The sequence below is a fragment of the Monodelphis domestica genome, chromosome 1 (assembly GCF_027887165.1).
Source record: "Monodelphis domestica isolate mMonDom1 chromosome 1, mMonDom1.pri, whole genome shotgun sequence".
NCBI classification, from domain to species: domain Eukaryota; kingdom Metazoa; phylum Chordata; class Mammalia; order Didelphimorphia; family Didelphidae; genus Monodelphis; species Monodelphis domestica.
In genome coordinates, this window is record NC_077227.1 from 275,217,648 (window position 1) to 275,242,920 (window position 25,273).

At 41.2% G+C, this 25,273-nt stretch overlaps 1 protein-coding gene across 4 annotated transcripts in view; it reads right to left on the reverse strand.

The window, feature by feature from the left end:
- Positions 1-903: 903 nt before the first annotated feature.
- SPTB (spectrin beta, erythrocytic) overlaps positions 904-25,273 on the reverse strand; it is a 183,302-nt gene continuing 158,932 nt past the window's right edge. For all 4 annotated transcript variants that reach the window (XM_007473036.3, XM_007473037.3, XM_056810896.1 and 1 more), the window contains 4 exons: positions 9,785-10,014; positions 6,694-6,867; positions 5,730-5,772; positions 904-4,805 (listed from right to left, as the gene is read on the reverse strand). In XM_007473036.3, the coding sequence (XP_007473098.2) occupies positions 4,638-4,805; positions 5,730-5,772; positions 6,694-6,867; positions 9,785-10,014 (615 nt within the window). In that variant the 3' untranslated portion in view covers positions 904-4,637. The remainder of the gene's footprint in view (positions 4,806-5,729; positions 5,773-6,693; positions 6,868-9,784; positions 10,015-25,273) is intronic.

A 25,273-nucleotide genomic window follows, 5' to 3' on the forward strand; every position in this document is an offset into this window, starting at 1 on the left:
AAAAAAAAATTGTTTATTTGGATAATTTTGGATAGAAATCTTTGAGCTATATATAGCTACTTCACAGTACACTGAGCATGATTTTTTCCAAATAATAAATACAATTATTGTACCATATAATACAGTAGGTACTCTGGGCCAATTGAGGTGTATAGTGGATGTTTTTTAACATGCTGAATGACTTCCAATTGCTATAGGTTTTTTAGTTCTGTTTAAAAAAAATGTATTTTCTCTATTTGTCAGTTTGTTCACTTTTTCTTCTCACTATTCTTACCCTCTCTCACTATAGCAGCTGTTCCTTCTCCTGGCTTCTAACTTATCGTTAATGTGCTCTGGCCTTAGAATCCAGGTAAACATGTTAGAATTGTTTTTTTTTTTAAAAAAAGAAGACTAAATCAAATTTGGATAAAAACCTGAGGGGTTCTCCTGTGGATGAAGGACATTGACTGTAGGTGGGCATCACACCTTGCTTTGGCTACACAGAGGCCAGCTCTTCTTCCTTTCTGGTTCTCCATCATATGGCAGATTGATTACTGCATTACTATAGAAAGACATATTAGCAGAACATCCTGGAAACACGGGCCCCACATGACCTCTGGTGACTATCATTCCCCTTCTTGAAATGTCTAAAACTGGACTCAGGATGCACCACAGGATTCAAATGTGTCTAACCTTTTGGGGAAGAAAAGAAAATGAATACCTATCTCTGCAATTTATTATTGAGCTTCCAATAGACAGAGGCCTTTGACATTACCTCCACTGTTCAGATTCCACCAGGTGCACTACAGAACATGAGTTCTTCCTTCTTGCTCACTGACTCTGCTCTCTTATTTCCAGCCAATCTCTTTCCCCAGTTCAAAAGGGAAAAGAGAACCATTCAAAGACAAAAAACCAATAAAGAGATCAGGGAGTTATTGGTTTATTAGAAAAACTCTATTAAATGAGTTGGGAAGCTCTTCCCAAGCAAAAACTTGGGTTTGATTTCCCTCTCTGGACAGTGGAAGCACATTTGAGCAGATGGAGATCAGGGCCCAGCTGGTTGGAGGGTCTGTGCTCACTGGGCTCTGCTATTTTCAGGGCCCCCCTCTCCTACCCCACCCACCCTCCCTGAGTTCGGTTGTCCATGGAACAAATCGGTGGGATCAACTGACATCAATTTCCTCCTCTTCCTTTCCAAGAGACCCTTCTGTGTTCCTTGACCATTTTCCCTGTAACCCTTTGAGTCTGGCAGGAAAGCAGAGTGATTTGGAGCAGAGGTCAGCCTCATTCACATGCCTCCTATGTCAGAGTACCAAATAGGGGTAAAATAGTTGGAAGCCTTTGCATCACACTGGTCCAGCCCAGGACCAACATCGAGATGAGGGGAGCAAGGGACAATTAAGAGGGCAAATGAGAATCAAATGAGCCACTCCCTCCAAAGACCATCCCAAAGAGAGGAGAGCAAAAGCCTGTCAGGCTTACGTGATAAGGTGTGAACATGGTATAAGAAAAGGAAAAAGAAAAAGACCACAAAGTAGAAAATGTAAGGGGAAAAAATATATCTTCTCTAGGTCCTCTGGAGCTCAGTCTCAGTGGTGCAAGACCTAGCCCACGAGTACCTTGTCCTACAGTCTCAGCCCAGTTCTATATCCTGCCCTGGAAGGTGGTCAGGATAATAGAGATGGAAGGAGCAGAAGATGGCATTTCTCAATAGCTGAGATGAGCTAGTTGCCCCCATGAGCTCTCCTAGGAACATGGGGTGGGACGTGTATCTCTCCTGAATGTGCCCTTTGTTTGGGGGAGCATGGGATGCAGAAAATAGTATTTTCTGGCATTCTCCTCACCTTCCACTCCAACCCCAGGGAAATCCTGAGGAAAGCTGCTGCCATGATAAGCTTCTTAGCAAGTACACAAAAGATGCTGTCTGCCTCCTGACAATGTCCACTTTTTATAGATACCAAAATGCTCTCACTGCCTCACCTATTTTATTTTGGTGAGGTAGGTGCCCTTCCACCTCATATTCCCCAGAATGCAGTGAAATGCCACATACCAGAGACCACAATTCAAGGCGCCCAACAGAGAGTTTGAATTAGATGGAGTAAGAGACCTGAGAGGCAGGCCTGATGCCAATTAAAGGTCATATCACTGAGCTGGGGCCCAATGAGGCCAAAGAAGGCTCTTGGTTTCTGAAGTAGAAAGACTCACTGGGAAAACTAGACCCTATCAGGGAACATCCCATATTTTTTGATCAATAAACCCTCCTATTAGTGAGTTCCACATATGCTGGGTTAACACCAAGAGCAAAAAAGAAACTACAACTTTCCTATATGATGCCTTCTCCCATCATCAACTGCCCGCCATTAATATGAGAAGGCAGAACTTGAGAGATGTAGGCCAAAGGGGTGCCTCTAAAGGCTTCTGGGTGCCAATGGATACAGCTTGAACTGTTGCTCAATAGCTATCTACAGTGCTATCTCTAGCGGAGGCTCTACCTTTTCATAAGGAATCTCAAGTTATTCCAGTTCCATTTATTCTGGAAGACAGTAGAGATAGAGTACAGGTCTTTTCACTGGACCTGTGAGAATGAGGATGCCTTCTTCAGGATCCAGACCCTAATCCCATTTATTCTTTCCCCTTGGGGAAATGTCAAGTCTCCTTGTACTTGTTCCTGGAGTTCACAACCTCCACTTCACTATTGGCTCCTAGTCTCCCTGACAAGACATCCCTTAGAGTCATGTTGCTCGCTAAGGGGAGTAAAGGAAGGGGAGACTTGTACAATTCAGTCTCTTCTGGAATGGCCCTGGTGCTGTGTTAAGGTTTTTCTTGGAAGACTACAGGATGTAGAGATCCCAAATTGAGCTATGAGTAGAGGGGGCTCATCTATTCTCTTCAGACCCTTTTGAAAGATGTTTGAAGCCTGATGGATGGATGGATGCACCATTACGGTGTTTCCCCTCCTAAAAAGCTGCAACTCTAGCACAAGATGGTTTTCCGGCTACCTGTAGTGAGTACTTACCTCTGGTAGGCAGTGACACCCTTCATACCCTGGACATTGTGGTATTCTCAAGCTCTCTCTCAGTGGAGAGAGATGCTCTGGGCTTGTCTGTTCATCGAGTACCCTTCTAGGGTACCAGCTGGAAAGGAAGTACATCCAAGGGGATCTTGAGTTCTGGAGTGCTCTAGGGTCCCTTGGCTGCTCTCCATCTGGAGTCTGGAGAACCTACCCTGTTTCTCCCTCAAAAGGTCCTAAACTAGCACAGAAGGAAGAAGGACCCTGAATCAGAGTTTTATATATTTATACATATATATTGCTGGATTGATCTGCTGATGAAGTTTAAACCCAGAGCAGAGGCAAAGTGGCAGACTCAAGTGGTCAGTCTCTCCTTTCAGGGCTTGGGAGTCAGGAGCTCTAATCACCATTTTAAAAGTAAAAGCTCTTTTTTCTCTTCTTTCTGCCACTCAAATAATGGATAGTGACTTAATCAAATTGCTGGCAATTAGTTTTACAGCTCAGGAAGGACTCCTGGAGGACTGGCCTTATGAGCAGTAGCATTGTGGGGAAGGGAGTAGATGGCACTGGAGGTGAAAGTCCCATTTTTTGAGAAAGCCTAGGGACCTGGATGGTATCCATGGTTCTGTAACCGTTCTTTATCCTATCACCCATTTTCTGACTGCTAAGATTCTGTGCGTCCTTAAGTTAGAGGGTGTTTGTCCAGGGGCAGAGAGGCATCTGACAGTGTAGGAGCTGGGCAGCTTGTCTTCTCTCTTCTCCTAAGCCCACCATTGGAAAGGTGATTGGGGGTGAGATAGCAGTCAAGCCAAAGGTTGCTTGGGGGCAAGAGGAAGTGGAAAGTGTGTGAGACCTAGTAAAAGAGCCTTCATCCTAGAGAAGAGGGTGGGGCTGATGAACTCTTACACAGCTCAAAGACATGGGATAGATAAGTGTCTGATTAAGGTGAAGGGAAGGCCTCCCTCCTCCAAGCTTTAGAAACCTGGAAGGGGAAAGGTATCTGCCCTATACAGAACCCTTTCCCCCACCTTGGGGCAGGTCTTGAATCCCAAGAAACCATCTCTTCCTATTTCAGAGAGTGGGGGTCCCAAGTGAGGCAGGGGATTGGTACTGGGAGCAATGGAGAGTGGACCTATCCTAAATTAGAAGAAAGGGATAGTGATCAAGGAGTCCCCAATGCAATCCCGGCTTTGCCCTCAAAAGGTTGGCAGTAACCCCAGGACCCTGACATGGGATGAGGTGAAAGGCCCTTATGTAGTTCAGTGTTAGTGCTGAGAGGGAATGGAAGTCACTCTCCAAGCTGTTCTAGTTCAGTCCAGCTTGTTCCTCTCCCTTAGTATCAGGCTGAGACTGATCCTTTGTCCACCCAGGGATGGATTGGGCTACAGACAAAGGCTGGACCTAAAGGGTTGGGGGAAGCACAGGGGAGGAGGAAGAAGGAATTAGTTGGGTAGTGGCTAGTGGATTGTGGCTGAAGTAAAGCTTGTGGGGGTGAGGGGTGAGGAAAACATTGGTTGGCCTGGGCTGGGGGCCTCTGCCCTGAACATCCTGAGCAGAATCAATATTGTCCAATAGGGTGGGGAGCCCAAGGTGGACCCTTCACATCTCCTTCACCTGCCCCCATCCCACAAAGGAGTAGGAAAAGTAGCTATTTCTTTTTGGGGAAGAAGCTGAATCTCTTCTCTTTGTCCTTCTTTCCAAGGCTGGTGTCTGTGCTGGCGATGGAGGGAAGGGGGAGACTCTGGGTCTTAACTTGGATGCTTTGGGACTCAGTGATAGCTGTGCTCACACCCTGAAGCCAGGAGAGCATCTCTTCCTGTGAAAGGGGAGGGAGAAAAGGAAGAGAGGGTTAAGGGAGGGAGTTAGCATTAAGTATCTCCTACTTCTTGGAGGGAGGGTATGTTATGAATCATAATCCCTCAGTTGCAACTGTAATCATCCCTACAATCATCACTGAATGCCACTATGGCTAGTGTGAAGTTGCATTGGAATAAATCTAACCCTGTGGCTTTTGGGTAGCAAGTGCCAGAGGGTGTGTGTGTGTGTGTGTGTGTGTGTGTGTGTGTGTGTGTGTACACACATAAGGAAAATGGAAGTGTCAATGAAAGAAGAATGTGAAAACTCAAATTCACCTTTCCCAACAATACCACTCAAGCCCCTCAGAATACTGTCCCTCACAAGGTCCGATTGAAGACGAACCTCCCAAATTCACAGTCTATGTGGCCAAAGCTGGTCCTGGAAATTGGGGCAAGACCAAACCAAGGGCAAAGTTGGGCCATTCTTGTATTTTAAGTCAAAAACCCAGGAAGCCCTGTGAGCAGAGAGGTACAACATGGGACTTTTCAATGGTTTAATACTGAGTTTCAGAATTGAACTAGAATCTACCTAGCATGGGGAGGACTTCTCTAGAGGAAGTCACAGATGTATTTATACAAATGTAGACACAGACACATAGAGGATATACAATTATACATATAATATATATATAATGTATATACAAAATTGTCTGAAGACATGGCACCCATTGTGTATTCCATAGCACTGTTTGGGATAAGATAGGGTGAGATGTGATCTGTGGTGGAAAGGCAGCTTTGACCTCCCTCTGGCACCAGAACCAAGGTCAGTCCTCTGCTTAAGGAGATGGGACCAGACACCCCTCCACTTGCACCCCACCACCCATAATCCCTGCATAGCCCTACCTTCTCTGGAAGTATTTCTGCTTTTTCTACTCTGAACTTACCTCATCCTTGCCATGGAAAAGCCATTCACTGCCATTACTCAGCCTGGAATGAGAAAGAGTTTCTTGTCCTGTGGTTGCTTCTATAAACCCCCAACAGTGAGTAAGCAAGAAACTAGTTCATATCTTTGAAGAATTCTATAGCCACTTCTCTCAGACTTCTTCCTCCACAAATCAGACCCCAGATCTAGTAGAACACCGAGCCATTTGACACTGGGGCCTCCTGAGTCTTGAGTGATCTTTGAGGGTTGGATTGGTCCTAAAGCTAACTCCATTCCTACAACTCAAGTCAGATCTAGCTAAAAGTAAACTAAAACCCTTCATGGAGGCTCCAACATCTGCCTGGCTTGGGGTGAGGCCAAAGATTCTAAGGAAGCCACAAACCCATTGGGATTACCCCAGTCCAAACATCCCAGCACTACTCAATCTTCTTGAAGGATTGGGGGATAGTTTTCTTGGAGGGTAAGGTTGGGAGAGTTGAGATTCGGTTCCCTTCACAATTGTCCCAGGGACAGAGAACTGACAGGAGCAAAGGATTCTGGTAAAATCCTGGCAGGCTCAACCTCATCCAGGAAACTCTCTGCTTTCTAGCCTTAAATGAGAGGACTAACATGTAGTCATGCCCCTTTCAGCTGGCACCTCATTTGATTTACCACCTGATTATACCTTGTGTGAATTCCATACTACTTTGAAGAGATATTCTAGGTATTGGGTCTAGAAAAAAATGTTTTTTGAAACTCTTACCTTCTGTCTTGGAATCAATCCTATGTCTCAACTCCAAGGCAGAAGAGAGGTAAGGGCTAGGCAGTGGGGTTAAGTGAGTTGCCCAGGACTACACAGCTGGGAAATGTTTGAGGTCAGATTTAAACCTAGGATCTCCCATCCCTAGGTTTACTCCCTAGAAAATTCTTGATGCTCAGGGTGGAAGAGTGGATGGCCCCTACCCCAGCCTCCCTCATGACCTCACCTCAACTTGAAGACATGCTTCTTCTTCTTATAGTCAGCAGCAACCTCACAAATAGCATGCCTCAGACCCAGAGGCTCTTCCCCATGATATGGTACCCCCATGGCCAAATTCTTAGCATCCTTGTAGAATGTCAACTCATTATTTCTGAGCACACAGTAGAGGTTGTTCCAGGACCTGAAAGTGAGAAAATAAATATATATAAATACACATATTTTTAAAAGGCCCATAGTAAATTAGTGGTAGACCTAGATTAAGAGTTGATAATAACATGATATATTGTAATGCTTTACAGTCTTTTTTCTAATAACCCTTACTTTCTATCTTAGAACCAACTGGTTCCAAGGCAGAGGAGTGGTAAGAGCTAGGCAATGGGGGTTAAGTTATTTGCTCAGGGTCACACAGCTAGGAAGTGTCTGAGGTCATATTTGAACCCAGGACCTTCTGTCTTTGGATCTGGCTCTAAATCCACTAAGCCATCCAGCTGCCCCCCAATGCTTTACAGTTTTCAGTGTTTCCTCATAGCTAATCTCAAACAATCCTCACATTTTCCCTATGAGTAGGTCTGGTTTGTTATCCCCATTTGATAGGTGAGAAAAGTGAGTTTTAGAGCCATCAAATGACTTGTGGAAGGTCAGAGAGTTGAGTGTGCAATTCTAAGGATCTCCACTTGCACTTCTGCTACCTACAGGCATGATCCCACCTTACACTTCACGATCACCCAGAATTATACTGCTTTCAAGAACGGAAACTCTGAAATTACTTTTTCTGTCCACAATTTCCTGCTCTTTCATCTCTCACCATAAACGCTGGCATTAGACACCAGATCTTTTGACTTCCTATTATGAAAGCTTTCTCCTCTGACTTTCTTAACTTGGGGACTGTGACTTCCAGCACCATATTAGGGGGCCTACTCTATCTTACCACATCTCCAGGGTTTATTCCCTGAAGAAGAAGCCTAGCCTATAACTAAGGAAAATAAATGCAACTGATATCAGACTCATCTGATTCACAATGCTTCTTTTAGGTAAATGGGACCAAGCAAAATTGGCAACTTGTCACTTTTTTAAAAAATGCCTTCTGTCTTCTTCAAGCTTTTATTTTTTTTTCTGGGTTATACATATATTATCATGCAAAATATTTCCATATTCATTTTGAAGTGAATAATCTTATAAAACCCAAACCCCAAAACATATACCCAAATAAACAAGTGATAAATCATGTAACCTTCTGTCTGAAAACCAATACGAAGTATCCATTCTTTTTCTTTTAAACCCTTACCTTCTGCCTTAGAATGGATAGTAAGTATTGGTGCCAAGGCAGAAAACTGGAAAGAATTAGGGAATTGGGGGTAAGCAATTTCCCGGGGGTCACACAGCTAAGAAGAATTTGAGGCTGGATGTGAACCCAGGCCTGGCTTTATTATTTATTATTTATTATCCATTGTGCCAGCCAGCTGCCTTCCCCAGGTCACTTCTGCTCCCCTTGGAATATTCATCTTTTCCTATTTGTTAGGCTTTGGGAGTCTGGCATATTTCAGGACTTTGGGATGAGCTAGACCCTACTAGTCACAGCTCTTTGAAACCAACCCCTCGTGACTCTTTTAGGCCTCTTTATGGCTGATATTCACAGAAGAGACCTTTGAAGGGCATCCAACAAGGAAAAGGGTGTATGTCTTCTTGGCCTAGGGCACAAAGTCTTAACGTTTTTTGTGTGTGCCATGAACCTGTCTGGTATTCTGGTGATCCCTAGGGAGCCCTTCTCAGAATACTATTTTAAATATAAATGTAAATTTTTAATATAAATATATATGTATGAATATACATATATATATAATTTTTTAAAATATAAAAACTATTTAAAATATATATAAACCAAACAAGCTCACAGACTTCTGCTAGGGAAATAAGCCCAAGGAATCTGACCAGGATGTGAGTGGTCTCCAGGATCTGAAAGTCAAATGAGGATAATATAAAGCCTTCAGGTTTCCCCTAGGTGGGTCCTGAGGCTGTGGGAACTGGAAGCATCATGATTACCTGGCCTGTCTTGGTATCTCACCCCCTGATGCTTGGAGAAGCCCCTGAAAGGAAGGACTGGGAGCAGGTGACGGTCATGGAGAGTTTCGGTGACTAAGGAAGGTCAATTAATCTTAGCCCATGGAATCACTATCATGGTTCATGCTTTTAGACAAGCCAGTAGTGACCTCACATTGTGAAGACTTGTACAGTCTATTCTGTGGAGCAAAACCCCATTCAGACTGTGATATCATCTTGTTCTGAGCACCCAGAGGTGCTCTATATCCCTAGAGGAGCCCCTTTGTTCACCCAGTCTCAGGGAGGGTCAGTGTTGACCCTGAGGTGTACCTGGCATCCCTCACAGCTCAGGGACCAGAAGGCAGAGGGGGGTTATTGCACTACCCACCTCATCTCTGACCCCAGCCTTTTTTTATTTTCTTTTTAAACCTTTACTTTCCATTTTAGAATCAATATTATGTATTGGATTCAAGGCCAAAGAATGGTAAGGGCTAGGCAATGGAGATTAAGTGAGTTGCCCAGGGACCCACAGCTAGGAAATTTCTGAGGCTACATTTGAACCCAGGTCCTACCAATTCTAAACCTGGTGCTCTGTCCACTGTGCTACCTAGCTGCCCCTATCGCATATCTTTCTGTTCTCTCTCCATCCTCATGGGTCAAAGAAAGAACCATTTTCAAGCTAATTGATATGAATGGAGGATTTTGAGGTAGAAAAGACATTAGAGCTCTCTTTCTCCAATCTTTTTTATTTTGTAGCTAAAGAAACTGAGTCTAAAAGCATTAAATGACTTGCTTAGTCACTTAGACTGTAAATAGCAGAATAGGAATTCTGATTCCAAATTCAATGATCTTTTCATTATAGCTGCATTAATGCTCCTGGTGGTATTTTCATTCTCAAAGGAAGGACGCTTTAAGACAAATTAATACAACTCTAGCTGTGGAATATCAAGGACCAATTGATGGCTAGGGGAGGGAAGAAAACTCTTAAAATCATCCTATGCACAAGGCTGCCCACTCAACCTATAGATAAGGCTGTCCCTGCTGTCCTTCCCGATCCCCACCTATTGGAGGCCTTCTTGTTGGGCCCCTCCAGGTCATGCTTGCGGCCCAAATAGCCTTCCATCTGCATGCTGTGTGATCGGTCCAGCTGGGCAGGCAGGGTCGTTGCTGTCTCCTCATTCTCACTCAAAGGTGTATCCAGAACTTTGAAGAGAGGTTCAAGAGTCAACTTGTCCTCTCTGCCAGTTTTCTTCTCCTGTGGCTGCTGCCTCTGCTTGTCTTCTTCCTGTGTCTGGTGGCAAAGAGTAGAGGAGGACCTCACTGAATGGGGCTAAGGTACCATGGATGTTGACTGGTTCAGGCAATGTCAAAAAAAGGGGGCTGACGAAGTTATCAAGCACCAGTTCTCTCCTTTTTTCCTTTACAGGCAGGTTTGGGAAGAGAGATCAGGTCCACCCAAGTCCTCCCTGCGCCTTGGCTTTGCACAATGTGTGTGCCTCCCTTCTGGCCCTGGAGTAGTAAAATGTCTGAGAACTCAGGGGTGGGAAGAGGTGCCTAGAAGCCCCCTCTACCCTGCCCTTACCTGGCCATCACAGGACCTTCGATTTGGCATCCCAACCGTACTTGACAGAACACCATCAATGTTAACAGATTCAATTACCCTCTCCCCAACTTCTGTCAATGTCATGCGGACACAGGATGCTCTCTCACAGATTTATGGATTTAGCACTATTAGAGGAACCAAAGGTCATCTAGTTCAATGCTCTCATTTTATGGGTAAAGAAAATGAGAAGGGGATGTGTGTTTGTAGAAGTGAGAGTGTAACATGGCTTGGGAGATCTTTTTTTTTCTTTTTTACCATTTATTTCCTTGCTTTGCCCTCTCAATAAAAGTTTTCTTTGTAAAAGCTAATTGATGTTAAACTGGTTGGTCAATACTGGAGAGCTCATGAATGAGAGTATTAGAAATTCTGAGGACCCTGAAGAGAGCAGGGGTCAGTCACCCTCTGGGAGGCAAACAGGTAGTAGTAGCAGCTGATAAAAACAGGATCTGATTTGCCCATCCTTTGTTTTGGAACCTAGATATCAATAGTGAATAAAGAACACTAGACCTCAAGTTGGGAAGGTCTGAGTTCAAATAAAAATGTATTAGCTGACTCTGAGCGAGTTTACCTCAGTTTTCTCAACAGCAAAATAGGGATAACAATCTCTAATTTAATAGTTGTGAGGATTCAATGAGATTAAAACTTGGCATACTGCCTGGCATTCAGTAGAAACTTAATAAACGCCTGCTGCTCTCCCTCCCTCCCTCTCCCTCTCGTCTGTCCTTCCTTCCTTCCTTCCTTCCTTCCTTCCTTCCTTCCTTCCTTCCTTCCTTCCTTCCTTCCTTCCTTCCACTCAGTATCAGTTCCAAGGGAGAAGAGCGGTAAGCACGAGGTGATGGGGGTTAAGTGACTTGCCCAGGGTCACATGGCTAGGAAATTTCTCAAGCTACATTTGAACCCAGATCCTCCCCAATTCTAGGCCTGGTGCTCTACCCATTGTTCTACCTAGCTCCTGTTTTCTAATTCTAAATTCAGTGTTGTCTATTGCACCATAATGCCTCTGTCTTTAGCAGCTTCAGCCCTTGTTTCAATCTTTTTTCTTCAACCCATCTCTTGTCATCATCCTCAGAGAAGTCAATAGCCATAGCGATAGCCCTTCTAACTCCCATTTCTTGGTTAAAAAGTTTGGTGGTTTGGGGCAGCTAGATAGAAAGCCAGGCCTAGAGACCAGAGGTGTTGGGTTCATGGTATTGATTCTAAGTTGGAAGGTAAGGACCTTAAAAAAAAAGGAAGACTGAAGGTTAAGAAAACAGTGTCTTCTCATGTTTTCTCAATGCCCTCAGTTCTAAGTGCCTTCACCAGCACACACTTTAATCATCCACAAATATGACTGCACCTTGTACTTCACCATCTCCTAGAATCATCTTTAAGACCCTTAACTTAGAAATTCCCCTTTCTGATCACCATTTTCTTCCCTCTACTTTTCTCTATAACTCCTACTGACGTTGCCTTCTCATCCCTTATTTTCCCATGCTTCTCTGTTAGACTAGCTTTCATGGTATTCTACTTCACCTATGTCTTCATTTCGTTGGCTTATTACCATTTACCTACTGCTGACCTTTAACCACAGACAACCTCCACCACTTTCTTTTTCTATTCTTGCTTCCAGGTGCTCAGTATTGCTGGTAAAAAGTCATCAAATTGGCTTGATTGTCTGCCTTACATTCCTTTCTAATCTCAATTTGGTTTTCACTACCTCATGGTGTTCCTTTTTTTTCCTATTCATATTAATTTTCTATTATATTCCTCACAAAAGTTGTTCCATTGTTCTCAAATTTTGTCTCCTATATGTGTCCTTCATATTTCAGAAGATAATTGCAACTCCCATTTTGTTAAAAAAAGATTAAGGTCATCCATGCTGAGCTTCCTTTTCTCCTTTCTGCCTATTTAAGAATTTCTATGAGGCCATTTATCCATTTTTTCTTTTGTAGTTATAGAGATAATAGACAGTTCTATCCCCTGTTAGTTCTAACCATTTCATTCTTCTTCATTCCACCATGTCCCCATTCCTACAATATCTTACTGAGCATTCCTTCTTTCTGATATCTTCAATTTCACAGTATTCAATTTCATCCTATACATATGCTCAGTCCTCCCTCTTAAAAAAAACAACAACACAACTTTCCTTGATATTCTGTGCCCTTGCCTTATGTTCCATGACAAGTAAAATAAACAATTGAATGAAATGAAGGCTATTAAGAATCTCCTTTCTAGGAAGAAAAAAAATATTTTTCTTCCGGAAAAGATCTGGAAGAATGCTTCTCTATTATTCAAGTTATCAGAGAGGAGGAAATGTTCTTAGAGAGAATGGAAGAAATGCTTCAGATGGAATTTAAAGAAGAAAAAGATTTGATAAGAAAGGAAAGATTCTAATCTGTGAGAGGAAGTTTGTGAGAAGGTGACCCAAAGAAAGACAGGAAGGAAAAAGGAAGATTAATGAAGTTTTGTAGCTAAGTAACAGGTATCAAGGATAGAGATGGATCCTTTGAGAAAGCAGCAGCTTCCCACAATCAGTAAACATTTATTAAATGGCTATTATGTGCTAGGCACTGTACTAAGTGCTGAGACACATTAGGGGCCATGAACTGGCATTGTATATGGAGAATATGTAATTTTGTTCAGAAGTGCACAAGACCAGAGGCAAAGAAGTAGGATGAAGATAGTTGGAAGGAGAATCAAATGATAGTGTGGTGGGAAAATGATACTTTCCACCAGGTCAGAAGGAAGAAGTCAATAATGTATTCAGGACAGAGACCACAAATGTGCCACAGAGAAATAACATAGAAGTAAATAGGGAATTAAACTACTAGAACATATGTTGGGACTTCTGGCTTCCTTCAAGTTTTAGCTAAAAGCCTAACCTTCTCCAGTAAGTCTTTTCTGATCCCCTTTAATTCTCATGCCTTCTACTTATTTGAATTGATGTAGAATGAAGTGAACAGAACCAGAAGAACATTGTACACAATTGGAATAATTAATCATGAAAGACTTAGCTACTCGGCTCAAGACAATGAAATAATACAATTCCCCAGGGCTCTATGAAAAATGGCATCCACCTCCATGAAGAGAGCTGATGAACTCTTAAACATTTTTTTCACTTTACTTATTTTTACTACTATTTTTTTGCAACATAGTAGATATGGAAATATGTTTTAAATGACTTCACATGTATAACTGATATCATATTGTCTGCCTTCTTAATGGTGGGGGAGGAACAGGATAAAGAATACAAAACTCAAAAAATTTCAAAATTAATGTTAAACATTTTAAAATTATAATTGGCAATTTTAAAAATAAAAAATTATAGTTCCTTCCTTCTGTTGTTTATCTCTCTCTCTCTCTCTCTCACTCTCTCTCTCCAGAGAGAGATAGCTTGCCTGGGCATGATTGTTTACATGGTGTGTCCTCTATTAGGTGGTAAATGCTTGGAGGGTAGGGAGGACTATCATTTGCCTTTCCTTGTATTGCCAGCACTTAACATAGTCCTTGACACATGGTAGACATGTAATAAATGTTTATTGAATCGATTTATCTCTTGCTGAAAGTTAAACAGGTGATAAGTTCTTGACTTGTCTTAATGAGATGGAGAAAATGATGAGGTAAAATGCTATTTTGGACTTGATTTTGACTCTACCAAACTGAAGATGTCTTCATTCTGAAACCCTGCTGCCCTATCAGGTGTAACCCTCCTACCCCTACCTTTTCAGTTTGCTTTCTCCTTCTTTTATAACTCTTACTTTCTGTCTTAGAATCAATACTAAGCATCAATTCCAAGGCAGAAGAGCAGTAAGGGCTAGGCAATGGGGCTTAAGTGTCATATAGGTAGGAAATATCTGAGACCAGATCTGAACCCAGGTCAAATTTGAACCTTAGCCAAGGTGCATGTGGTTGTTGCCATTCAGTCTCAGTCATGTCCAGTTCTTTATGACCCCATCTGGGATTGTCTTAGCAAAGAGATTAGAGTGGTTTTTCCATTTCCTTCTCCAGCTCATTTTACAGAAGAAGAAACTGAGGTAAGCAGTATTAAGTAACTTGATCAGGGTCACATAGGTAATATCTGAGGCCAGACTTTGAAGCCAGGATCTCTTGTCTCCAGGTCTGGCTCTCTATTTTTGGAGTCACCTAACTGCTCACCTCAGTTGCATTTAAAAAAACCCAAATTTATAGATTCTGGGAGATAGAAGTAAGAAGGGAGCACTTTTCAGACACAGAATCACTTGTGTAAAAGCTTGCTAGTGGGGGATGGAAGGTCAAACACAGAGTAAAATTAATTATTGGTTTGGTTTGACTAGTAAGTACACAAAAGGGAATATGAAGTAAAGATGAACTGGCTATCAATGGACTAATAATGGGACCTTTGGAAGAAAGCGACCATTTCATTTGTGAGTCTCTGATAGTTGGAGAAAGCCAGGCATGACTTCTCTCACATCCTAGATTTTGAGAGAATGGCATTCAAAGAAAATATATGAGGGGGAATCCCATAACCTAAAATTATACAGGGTATGTTAACCCAAAGGGATTGGGTAGTTATAAGAATCTTTCGATATTTTCTTTTTTTCCCCAATTACATACAAAACAATTTTTAACATTAGTTTTCTAAAATTATGAGTTCCAAATTCTTTCCTTCCCTTCCCTAATCCTGAGATGGTAAGCAACTTAATATAGGTTAGATATGTGATACCACACAAAACATATTTCCATAGTCAACATTTTGTTGAAGAAAACAGTAAAAAAGGAAGAAGATAAAGTGAAATATAGTATGTTTCAATATGCATTCAGACTCCATCAGTTCTTTCTTTGGAGATGGAAGCATTTTTCATAAGTCCTTCAGAATCATCCCAGATCACTGTATTACTGAGAATAGCCAAGTCTTTCACAGTCGATCATTGTACAATATTGCTGTACTGTGTGCAATGGTCTCCTGGTTCTGCTCACTTCACTCTGCATCAGTTCAGGCACGCCTGTCCAAGGTGTTCTGAAATTATCCTGTTTATCATTTCTTATAGCACAAGAGTATTCCACAATCATATCCCACAATTTGTTCCGCCATTCACCAATTGATGGATATCCCCTCAGTTTCCAATTCTTTGCCACCACATAAACAACTGCCATAAATATTTTTGTATAACTAACCCCCCCCCCTTTTTTTATCTCTTTGGAGTATAGACCTGGTAGTGATATTGCTGCATAAAAGGGTCTGCATAGTTTTAAAATTCTTTGGGAAGGGTTCCAAATTATTCTCCAGAATGGTTGTATCAGTTCACAACCCCACCAACATTGCATTGGTGTCCCAATTTTCCCATATTCTCTCCAACATTTATTTCTTTCCTTTTCTGTCAAATTAGCCAGTCTGACAAGGGAAGGGTACCTCAGAGTTGTTTTAATTTGCATTTCTCTAATCAATAGTGATTTGGAGGGACAGCTAGGTAGTACCTGGACTCAGACACTTTCTAGCTGTATGACCCTGGGTAAATAATGTAATCCCTGATTGCCTCGCCCTTGCTGCCTTTCTGTCTTAAAACGGATACTAAGACAAATGGTAAGGGTTTTTTAAAGTGATTAGGAGCATTTTTTATGACTATAGTTTTTGATTCTTCACCTGAAAACTGCCCGTTCATAGCCTTTGACCATTTTTATCAATTGGGGAATGAATGTCTTGTATTCTCATAATTCTGGCTCAGTTCTGTATATATTTGAGATCTTTATCAGAGACATGTGCTGTAAAGATTTCCCCCCAGTTTTCTGTTTTGACTGGATAGTTTTAAGAACAAAATTCTAAAGATGCAAATGGAAATTATTCCATTAAAGAATACCAGGGGGAAGCTGCCTAAGGAGTCTTGCATGAATGCACAATGAATTCTTCATCCCACTTGGAGAGAGGGAAGTGAGACACCAGAGAATGGCATCATTATGTAAAATCAGTTAGAGAAGTGCTAAGCCCAGAATGAGCCACCGCTGACAAAAGCCAAGACTAGTAAAAGGGAAATTTAAAAACTTATGTTAAGGGAAAAAAGAGGATCAGAAGAAGGGAGGGGCAAAAGTAACAGAAAACAGAAAGATGGAAGAACTACTGGACTCTGCATTCATTTTGCATTTTTTCCTGCCAAGAATGATCTTTGGATTGGTAAGGACAAGACAAAAATGACTAAGAGTTAAAATCTAACATAAACAAGGAAATGGTTAGAGAGTACCTAACTTCTCCTATTGAGTTAATGTAACCAGGTCCAGACAAAGTATAAGATTAGTAAATGTTCAAAATGGCATTATATTCTTCAAACTTTTCCCTAACCCTACACATCCCATCAAGTGAAAATATGCTTTTTTGTGGTTTTTTAAATTTTATAATTAACTTTAAAAACAAATCACAAGATCCCTCATTAAAGTAAAGGTTTGACCATTTTATTTCCCTACTCAAAAACTCCAATGGCTCCTCATTACAAGGATCAAATATAAAATATTCTGTTTGGTTTTTAAATCCCTTTACAATCTATCCTCTTCCCACATTTCCATTCTCTTTAACCTTTCACTCTCCTCTACACTAGAAATGCCTTCTAGCTGTTACTCCCACACAACCCTCTAATTCCCAATAAGGTCTTTTTCATAGGCTTTCTGGCATGCCTAGAATTCTTTCCCTCTTGACCTCTGACTTCCTATATATATCCTTAACTCAAATCCCACCTTCTATAAGAGACCTTCCTTGGTTTCCTCCTTTCCCTCACCCCACTGCCTTCCCTCTGAGATTTGTTGTTCATTTTTCAGATGTGTCTGACTCTGTGACTCTATTTGGTTTTTCTTGGCAATGATACTGGAGTGTTTTGCCAATTCCTTCTCCAGCCCATTTTACAGATGAGGAAATTGAAGAAATTAAGTGTCTTGCTCAAGGTCAGACAGCTATTAAATGTCAGAGGTCAGATTTGAACTCATGAAGATGAGTCTTCCTGGCTTCAGGTCAGGCACTCTATCCACTGTTCCACCTAGTTGCCCTCCATCTAGATTACCTTCCATTTAGACTGTTTATGTCTTATATGTAATATAGTTGTTCGAATTTTGTCCATTAGAATGTGAACTTCTGGAGGGCAGGGACCATGTTTTAGTCTTGTTTTTGTGCCCTCGGTGCATAGTTTATGCCTGGCACATAGTAATGCTTTTTTTTTTTAAGCTAAGATTTATATAGCACTTACTATATGCCTGGCAAAGCAGCTAGATGGAGCAACAGATAGATCACCAGGGTTCAGAGTCAGATCAGGTCCAGAGTTCAAATCTGGACTCACACATTTGCTAGCTGTGTGATCCTGAGCAAATCACTTAACCCATTTAATCAATTTAATTCCTATTTGCCTCAGTTCCTCATCTGTAAAATGGGGACACACTGGAGAAAGAAATGGCAAACCACTCCAGTATCTTTGCCAAGAAGATCCCAATGCAGGGGCAGGTTGGTGGCTCAGTGGCTGGAGTCTGGAAGACCTGGGTTCAAATCTGAACTCAGTCACTTCCTATTTGTGTCACTTAACCCCACCTAGCCTTTATGATTCTGTCTTAGAACAGATACTTAGTATTGATTCTAAGATAGAAGGTAAGAGTTTAAAAAAAATGAAGTTCAGAAAGATTTACCACCAGATTTCTCTGCTGAATGATGAGCTATTCACTAGGTAGCACTAGGGATACAAAAAGAGGCAAAGGAGGTCCCTGTCCTCAGGGAGAACACATTCGTAATCTAATTGGCGAAACAGAACCCTGTTTCTGCCCTCTAGATCAGAAAGCAAAGCAAGTGAAACCTTTCTTCCACATGCCAGACCTTTAAGCACTTGAAGACAGTTCTGTGTGCCACTTAAGTCTTTGCTTTTCTAGGCTAACTATCCTGTGTTTGATCAATAGCCCTTTTTATGTTCCCAGATCATCTCTAGTTTACAATCCCTCATCCTCCTGGTTTCCCTCTAGATGTGACCTAGTTTGTTAATATCCTTCCTTCAATATGGCGCCCAGAATGGAAAACAATGAAGATTTTGCCAGAGTGAGCAAGCCTATTCAGCAATGAATATTTATTAAATACCTGTGTGCCAACCACTCTAGAAGCTGGGGATACAAACACTATGTATCTGGACACTGTGTCTCTATATTGACATATTCTATGATGAAATTAGTCTGGGACTGTTTTGGATCACCACAACACCAAGTCTACAGTCCACTAAAACACCTTGATCTTTTTAATTTTTTTAAAACTTGTTCCTTCAATCTTAGGATCAATACTGTATGCATTGGTTTCAAGGCAGAAAAGCAGGAAGGGCTACACAAGGAGGGTAAGTGACATGCCCAGGGTCGCCCTGCTAGGAAATTATCTGAGGTCACATTTGAACCCAGGATCTCCTTTCTCTAGGCCTGGCTCTCAATCCATTGGGCCACCTTTTCCAAATAAGCTTTTGCAAGTGCTTGAATCCAAGTATGAGACTTCACATTGATTCCTGTTTAATTTCACCTAACTAGCTTCAGCCTATCATTTGAATCTGCTGAGATATTTTTGGATCTTGGCTCTGTTACCCAATGTATTAGCTATTTTCTCTGGCTTCTCCATATGTAAATTAGATAATTATGCCATCAGTGCATTTGCAGGTGAAATGAATAAAGATCCTGTGCACAGGATGAGAGATTGAGCCTTGAAGCCTCCATATAGATCTATGTCCAGAGAGGCATCAACCTGTTAATTACTGTTCTTTAGATCATTTAACTAGTGTTGGATTTATATAACTGTATTATCATTTAAATCACATATTCTCATCTTGACTAAAAAGATAGTATATAAAGCTTTGTTGAAAGTGGGAAAAGTTTTAAGAGTACGGCTGACCACTGGCAGGTGATGTGGATTCCATGATATAAGTTTTAATTTGCATCCAAAAGAAATGTACCCATGGCCCCATATTTTGAAGCATCTAGGTGGTGAAGTGGATAGAGAGCCAGGCTTGGAGACTGGAAGTGCTGGGTTCAAATATGACCCCACCCACCCAGACAAGTCACCTAATCCCAATTGCCTAGCCCTTTCTGCTCTTCTACCCTGGAACCAATACTTAGTATTTATTCAAAGGCAGAAGGTAAGGGTTTTGAGAGAGAGAAAACTCCATTTCTCCACAGATTTGGGATTGTTTGAAGAAAATCCAATTTAGGTCTCGGGGATAAGAAATAGCAAGATTAAAAAGGATAGACTTGAAACAGCAGGGACAACCCTCTCTTTAAATTCAGAGTTTCAAAGAAGTTGCCTGCAGACTAGGAAAGAAGAGTGATGACTGTGAAAAGGACATTCTCAGTTCATCTAAAAATGAAATAATGAACCTGAAGTTGATCTCAATTGTAGTTTTTAGTCATAGATTCTCTTAAGCTACCTTAAAAAGAACAACTGTGCCCTTAAATCAATTTTGTGTTCTGGATTACAGAAATCAGAGTGGGAGAAAGAGACATACTAAGAAAAAGAGCAGAGGGAAAGATAATAAATCCAGATATAAGGGTCTATGGAAAAAGAGTGTTCTTCTTTTTAATCCTTTGGTAGTGACAACAGAACAAGATTCCATGACTAATGGCACCAAAAAGTTAAAGCTTCTTTCGGAAGGGACTGCTCTTTGTTCTCTTTCTTCTAGACAAAGCTATTCTCCTCCTCTCTAAACCTCTTGCCTTTTCACCCCAAAATAAGCATTTTCTACTCCAAGACTTTCTTCCAATGCTCAGTACCTAAATTTCTTTCTTTAACTGCCCTGCCCCACTCAGTATAGGTTCCCAGTCATCACTCTGGCAGGTTGGTGCAGGAGAAATGGGCAATGTGGTTTTGGCCATTGAATCCAGGCTGACAGTTGTAGAACGGACTATGTGCATGTGTGGCTGGGAAAGGGACAGGGTTGGGTCCTTCACCATTCCAAAGACATATACAACAATTTCTTCCAAGCAGCACAATGACTCAGATGAAAGCATTGTTTAAATGACCTCTGTTCTGGGGCAAGACTAAATAAGACTTGAGAATGAGCTCAAGTAAGAACATTAGTGATGATGAGTTTATGGGGTGTCAGCAACAGGGTGCTGCCAAAGGTCAGGAATACCTAATTTTTTGGGTGGTGTTACCTCCTGCAGATGTTGACCAAGATTCCTTGCTCATCTTTGTGCTTGGGGAATAGACAAGGAAATTGGTGGTTTCTTTTTGGAAGGGAGGAGCAAAGGAGACTGAGAAGGGGAAAGTGTTTTTCCTTTTATAGCTCCTACCAAGAAACTAAGTGAGCCATGGTATGCTTATAAGGAAGATTGGTGGTAGAAATCCCATGAAATATTCTTTACCCCTACAGAGATCAAGCCCTGGTCCCCTTATGTTTTCAAGCACACTGCCTCTTCTCCTACTTTTCCAACTCGAAGACCTTCTCTTCTAATCAAAAACAAAACTGAGGACACTTAAAAGGATTCCTCAGGAATTTGTAGCTCCCTCTCTTTTGGAGGGAATCTTGTCAAAGATTTAGCCAGCGTAGATTAAGTATAGTGACTGGACCTAATATACAAAACTTCCAGTGGAGGAAACTCCCTTTGTATCTGGCACCTACTCCATAACTTATTGCCTTGGAGTTGTCTGGGCAGTGAGAAGTTAAGTGACTTGCCTAGGATCTCAAAAGCCAGTACCCAACAGAAGTGGGACTTGTTTCCATCTCTGAGGGCAGCTCTCTGTGTACTACTGTCATGCTACTTCTTGGCTGAAGTGACCATTTTAAAATGCTCACTGGGAAAAAGGGCTAGAGGAGATGCAACATAGAAGGAGGGATGCCTAAGATGTGTAGAGTGTATATTCAAAGTGTTGAAGTTGCGGGGGTTGGGTGAAGAGGGGAAGAATCTTTCTTTGGACTGTTTTTGTTTTTGCTTCTCTTTGAAGTACTCATAGGGGAGATTTGTATAAGTAACCAAGTTAAGTGCCTGAAAAATTCCCTAGGAAGTCAGAAAAAGAAGCAAAAACAAGCTTAGGTCCAAGGTATGGAATGCACTCCCCACTTCTTAATCTCTGCTTTATGAAATTCTCTTCCTTTCAGGCTAAGACCAAGTGTGACCTCTTCCTTGAACCCCTCTCTGATCTCCTTTTTCATACTTTTCTAAATCACTTGGAATGTCTCTTTCTTTCCCTTCTTACATTCTACCTTATTTTATACTTCTCCATGTGCCCATCATATCTTCTATTCTATCCCACAATATGCTATAAGTATTTTGAGAGCAGGAATGTATCTGTTTTTCATCTTTGTGTTCCCTGCTCTCTATCCTTAGCATTGTAGGGAGCTGGTAGGCTAATGCTAAATAAATATTTGTAGAATGGAAGTTGAATTAAAGGGTTATTACCAAAGTGATATGAATAGGCTCAGCAGTCTCGAGGCACTGGGTTAAAATATGGCCTTAGACACTTTCTTAGACACTTGGCCCTGGGCAAGTCACTTAACCCCCATTGCCTAGCCCTAGAACCAATATTTAGTATTGATTCTAAGATGAAAGGCAAGGGTGGTTGTTGTTTTTTTGAAGGAGAAAAAGAAGAAGAAAGTGATACATAAAACATTTTGTAGGTAGAATCTCCAAGACTGGACAATAATTGGATATGGGAGTGAAGGAAAGAGGAATCTAAGACCACGTGGTGTGTCTAAGTAACTGTTAAGGGTTAAAAAAAAAAAAAGAGAACCCAGTAGTCACAGATTCAGTGTGAACCCAGTAGTCACAGATTCTGTGTAAGTCAATAAAAGAGCCTGTGAATTTCTATTGATTTTATTAATATTAATTATACTAATAGAAGGGATTATTGGGTGCTATCGAAGACTTAACATTATTTCTATGATCCCAAATGGCTCCATGAAACAAAACCCTATACTTTAAAATTTCTTATATTCTCCAGAGATGACTGAAAATCTCAGAAGACCAGAGTCTCCAAAGACTCAAAATTGCAATGATCCCAAGGCCAATGGAAAGATGAATTCAGAATGAAAAGAGTTTGGAGCATATGAATAATGGAGAAGTATGCCCAAGAAGTGATGAAAGAGATGGGTAGAAAATGGCTGATTAGAAAACAGAGATATGCTGACCACAAAGAGTGAAGAATAGAGATGGACAGCCTTCATGATGCACTAGTACTACTGACATGCTAAAAGACTTCAACAAAGCCTCTAGCACAATGGCTTGGTTATTTATTCATTTCAATCATCTAGTGGTTATTAAGTACCTAAAGCACTGGGCTAAACCTGTGGATATAAGGATGAAAAGAATGAAACCAGACACCCTCAAGGAGGTCACACAGATGAATAAACACTGTGTAATTTGTATAATTTATGTGCCTTGCTACATATTTTTGCCATTTGCTTCGTGTATTTATTATGGAGGATTTTGGGGAATACCAGGATGCACAAGATGAGAAGGCTTGGGTGGGTGTCCATCTATGTGGATAAAAGATAATCTCATAAGGATGCTCTCTCAAATCCATCAAAGCATCTTTTATACTCTACAGACCTCCAAGTCTCCATAAAACACTGTCTTTACATTCAATATCCACCATAACTAAACCTAACAAATCAATGAGTTACTCATTAACTGGTGATTAATTATTCACCTGTTCAAAGTTCATTATTCAGGCACCTAGTATTTAGTTAAGGTGTAAATGGCAAAGAGGAAGCAAGTTAGAGTCAGAGCCAAGAAAATGAAGCCAGCAAAAGGTTAAGTGATTTGGCCAAGGTCACACAGGTAGCTAGGGAGAGATTTCCCCTCAACTTAATTCCAGATATCCTGATTCCAATTCAGCTATCAGCCATGATGATATGATCAGACAACTGGCTGGGATAAGAGTGGAGTCTGTAGTCACAGAATAAAGAAAGGTAATGACCCATCCAAGCGAGCAAACTTCTATATCCTTGGCCACCTTAGCATTATGCTCAATGCTTCTAATAAGAGAGGCTAGAGTTATTGCTGAATTAGTTCTGAAGCCATTCTTGCCTTCATGGGTAAATTGTTTAGCATCATGGTACATCTTACCATATGGCTTAAGGATAAGGGCACCAAGGTTGACTTCAGGGGACATCTGGGCATTTTCCTGATGCTCTAAGGTAAATAAGTTGTTTTTCAGTTGGGTCTGACTCTTCATGACTCCATTTGGGATTATCTTGGCAAAGATACTGGAGTGGTCTGATGTTTCTTTCTCCAGCTCATTTTGCAAATGAGGAACAAACTGGGTTAAGTGGTTTGCCTAGGGTCATACAGCTTGTCTGAGGCTAGATTTGAACTCAGAAAAATAAGTCTTGCTTTCTTAGGTCCTACTCTCTACCCATTGCACCACCAAAAGAGTCAACAAACTGCCTTTCATATTCTCTTAAGAAAGAACTGAGAGACACACAGGGGAAACAGTAGTTATTTACTTGGTGCTCTTGTAAATCATATAAAGCCATTTAATATTGGGATTTTGGTGAAAAATTTCTGTAAAGTAAAAAGATCCAGAAACAGGCAAACTAAAAACCTACACTATAGCTTGACCCAATGTAAAGAGAGGGAGCTGAAGAAAAATTTTAGCCTGCTAGGCACTCTGGTTTCTTGGTTGGGCTATATTATATCAATAGAAAACACACAAGAGATAACAGTATTCCATATTGATTTAAAACTTTTCTTCATAACTACGAGTTAGGTACATTAAGTACATTATTCCATTTTCATAGATGATCAACCAGGCTCAGAAAAGTTATTTGTCCACAGTTGTCACACATTTAATAAATATTACAGATGATTTCTGAACATAGGCTAACTAGATCCAGCAATTTCCCCATAAAACCATGCTGTTTTTCTCTTGTGACTGGCTTGACTACAAAAAAGCAACAGAAATGGAGCATGTTCCCATAGTTAGAGCAGAAAAATCTGGATTGAAGATGTACATAAAGGGTGAGAGGAGAGTGAGACTGTGGAGGAGCAATCTGAAGAGATTAATTACAAAGGGAGGTCATGAAGCCATATAGCAGAAAACTGTAGGGATCATAGTGGGATTAAGCTGAATGGAGAAGATACCACTCCCTACAGAAGACAGGGTTATAGGAAGGTAGAAAGGAAATTTAATGATAATCTAGCCCAACTGTCTCTTTTTTTTTTCAGATAAAACACCAAGATCTAAAACAGTTAGATGACTTGTTCAAGGTCAGACAAAGTCAATATTTGAAACCAAGTTCTTTGACTTCAAATCCAGCATTCTTTGGATTGTACCAGGAATATTGATAAGCTTGCCAAGTTCTTGTTGTCTTACTCCAGGATACTTTCCTGGAGGGGAGGTACAGTATTCCTCTTGTATGGTGATGAGGAAAGAAGTAGAAGAGAGTGAGAAGCAATGGTGCACATAGGCAAAGACAGAACATAGAGATCTTATAAAATAATGGCTATTGGGGGCAGCTGGGTGGCTCAGTGGATTGAGAGCCAGGCTCAGAGATAGGAGGCCCTGGGTTCAAATATGACCTCAGACACTTCCTAGCTGTGAGACCCTGGGCAAGTCACTTGACCCCCCATTGCCTAGCCCCTACCATTCTTCTGCCTTGGAACCAATATATAGTATTGATTGAGGGTAGGAGGAGAGTGAGACTGTAGGAGCAATCTGAAGAGATGAATTAGCAGGGGAGGTCATGAAGCCATATAGTTCCAATACAGAAGGTAAGGGTTAAAAAAAATAATGGCTATTACATACACCTGCTCATCAGTGTTCAAGTACTTGGAATTGGCTGCAGATTTGGGGTGACTCCCAGGGAATCAAGCAGATCAAAAATACCTAAGAATTTGGCTTTTCTCTCAGCAATGAGACATGCTCAGGCACTAAGAATAAGAGTGGTGAGAAGGAAGATAATAGAAGATAAACTGCAAGTAGCAAAACATAAAAAGATGTGAACCTAAAAGTCAGCATAGAACCACCAACCTTTAGAACAAGAATGGACCTTTTCTAAAT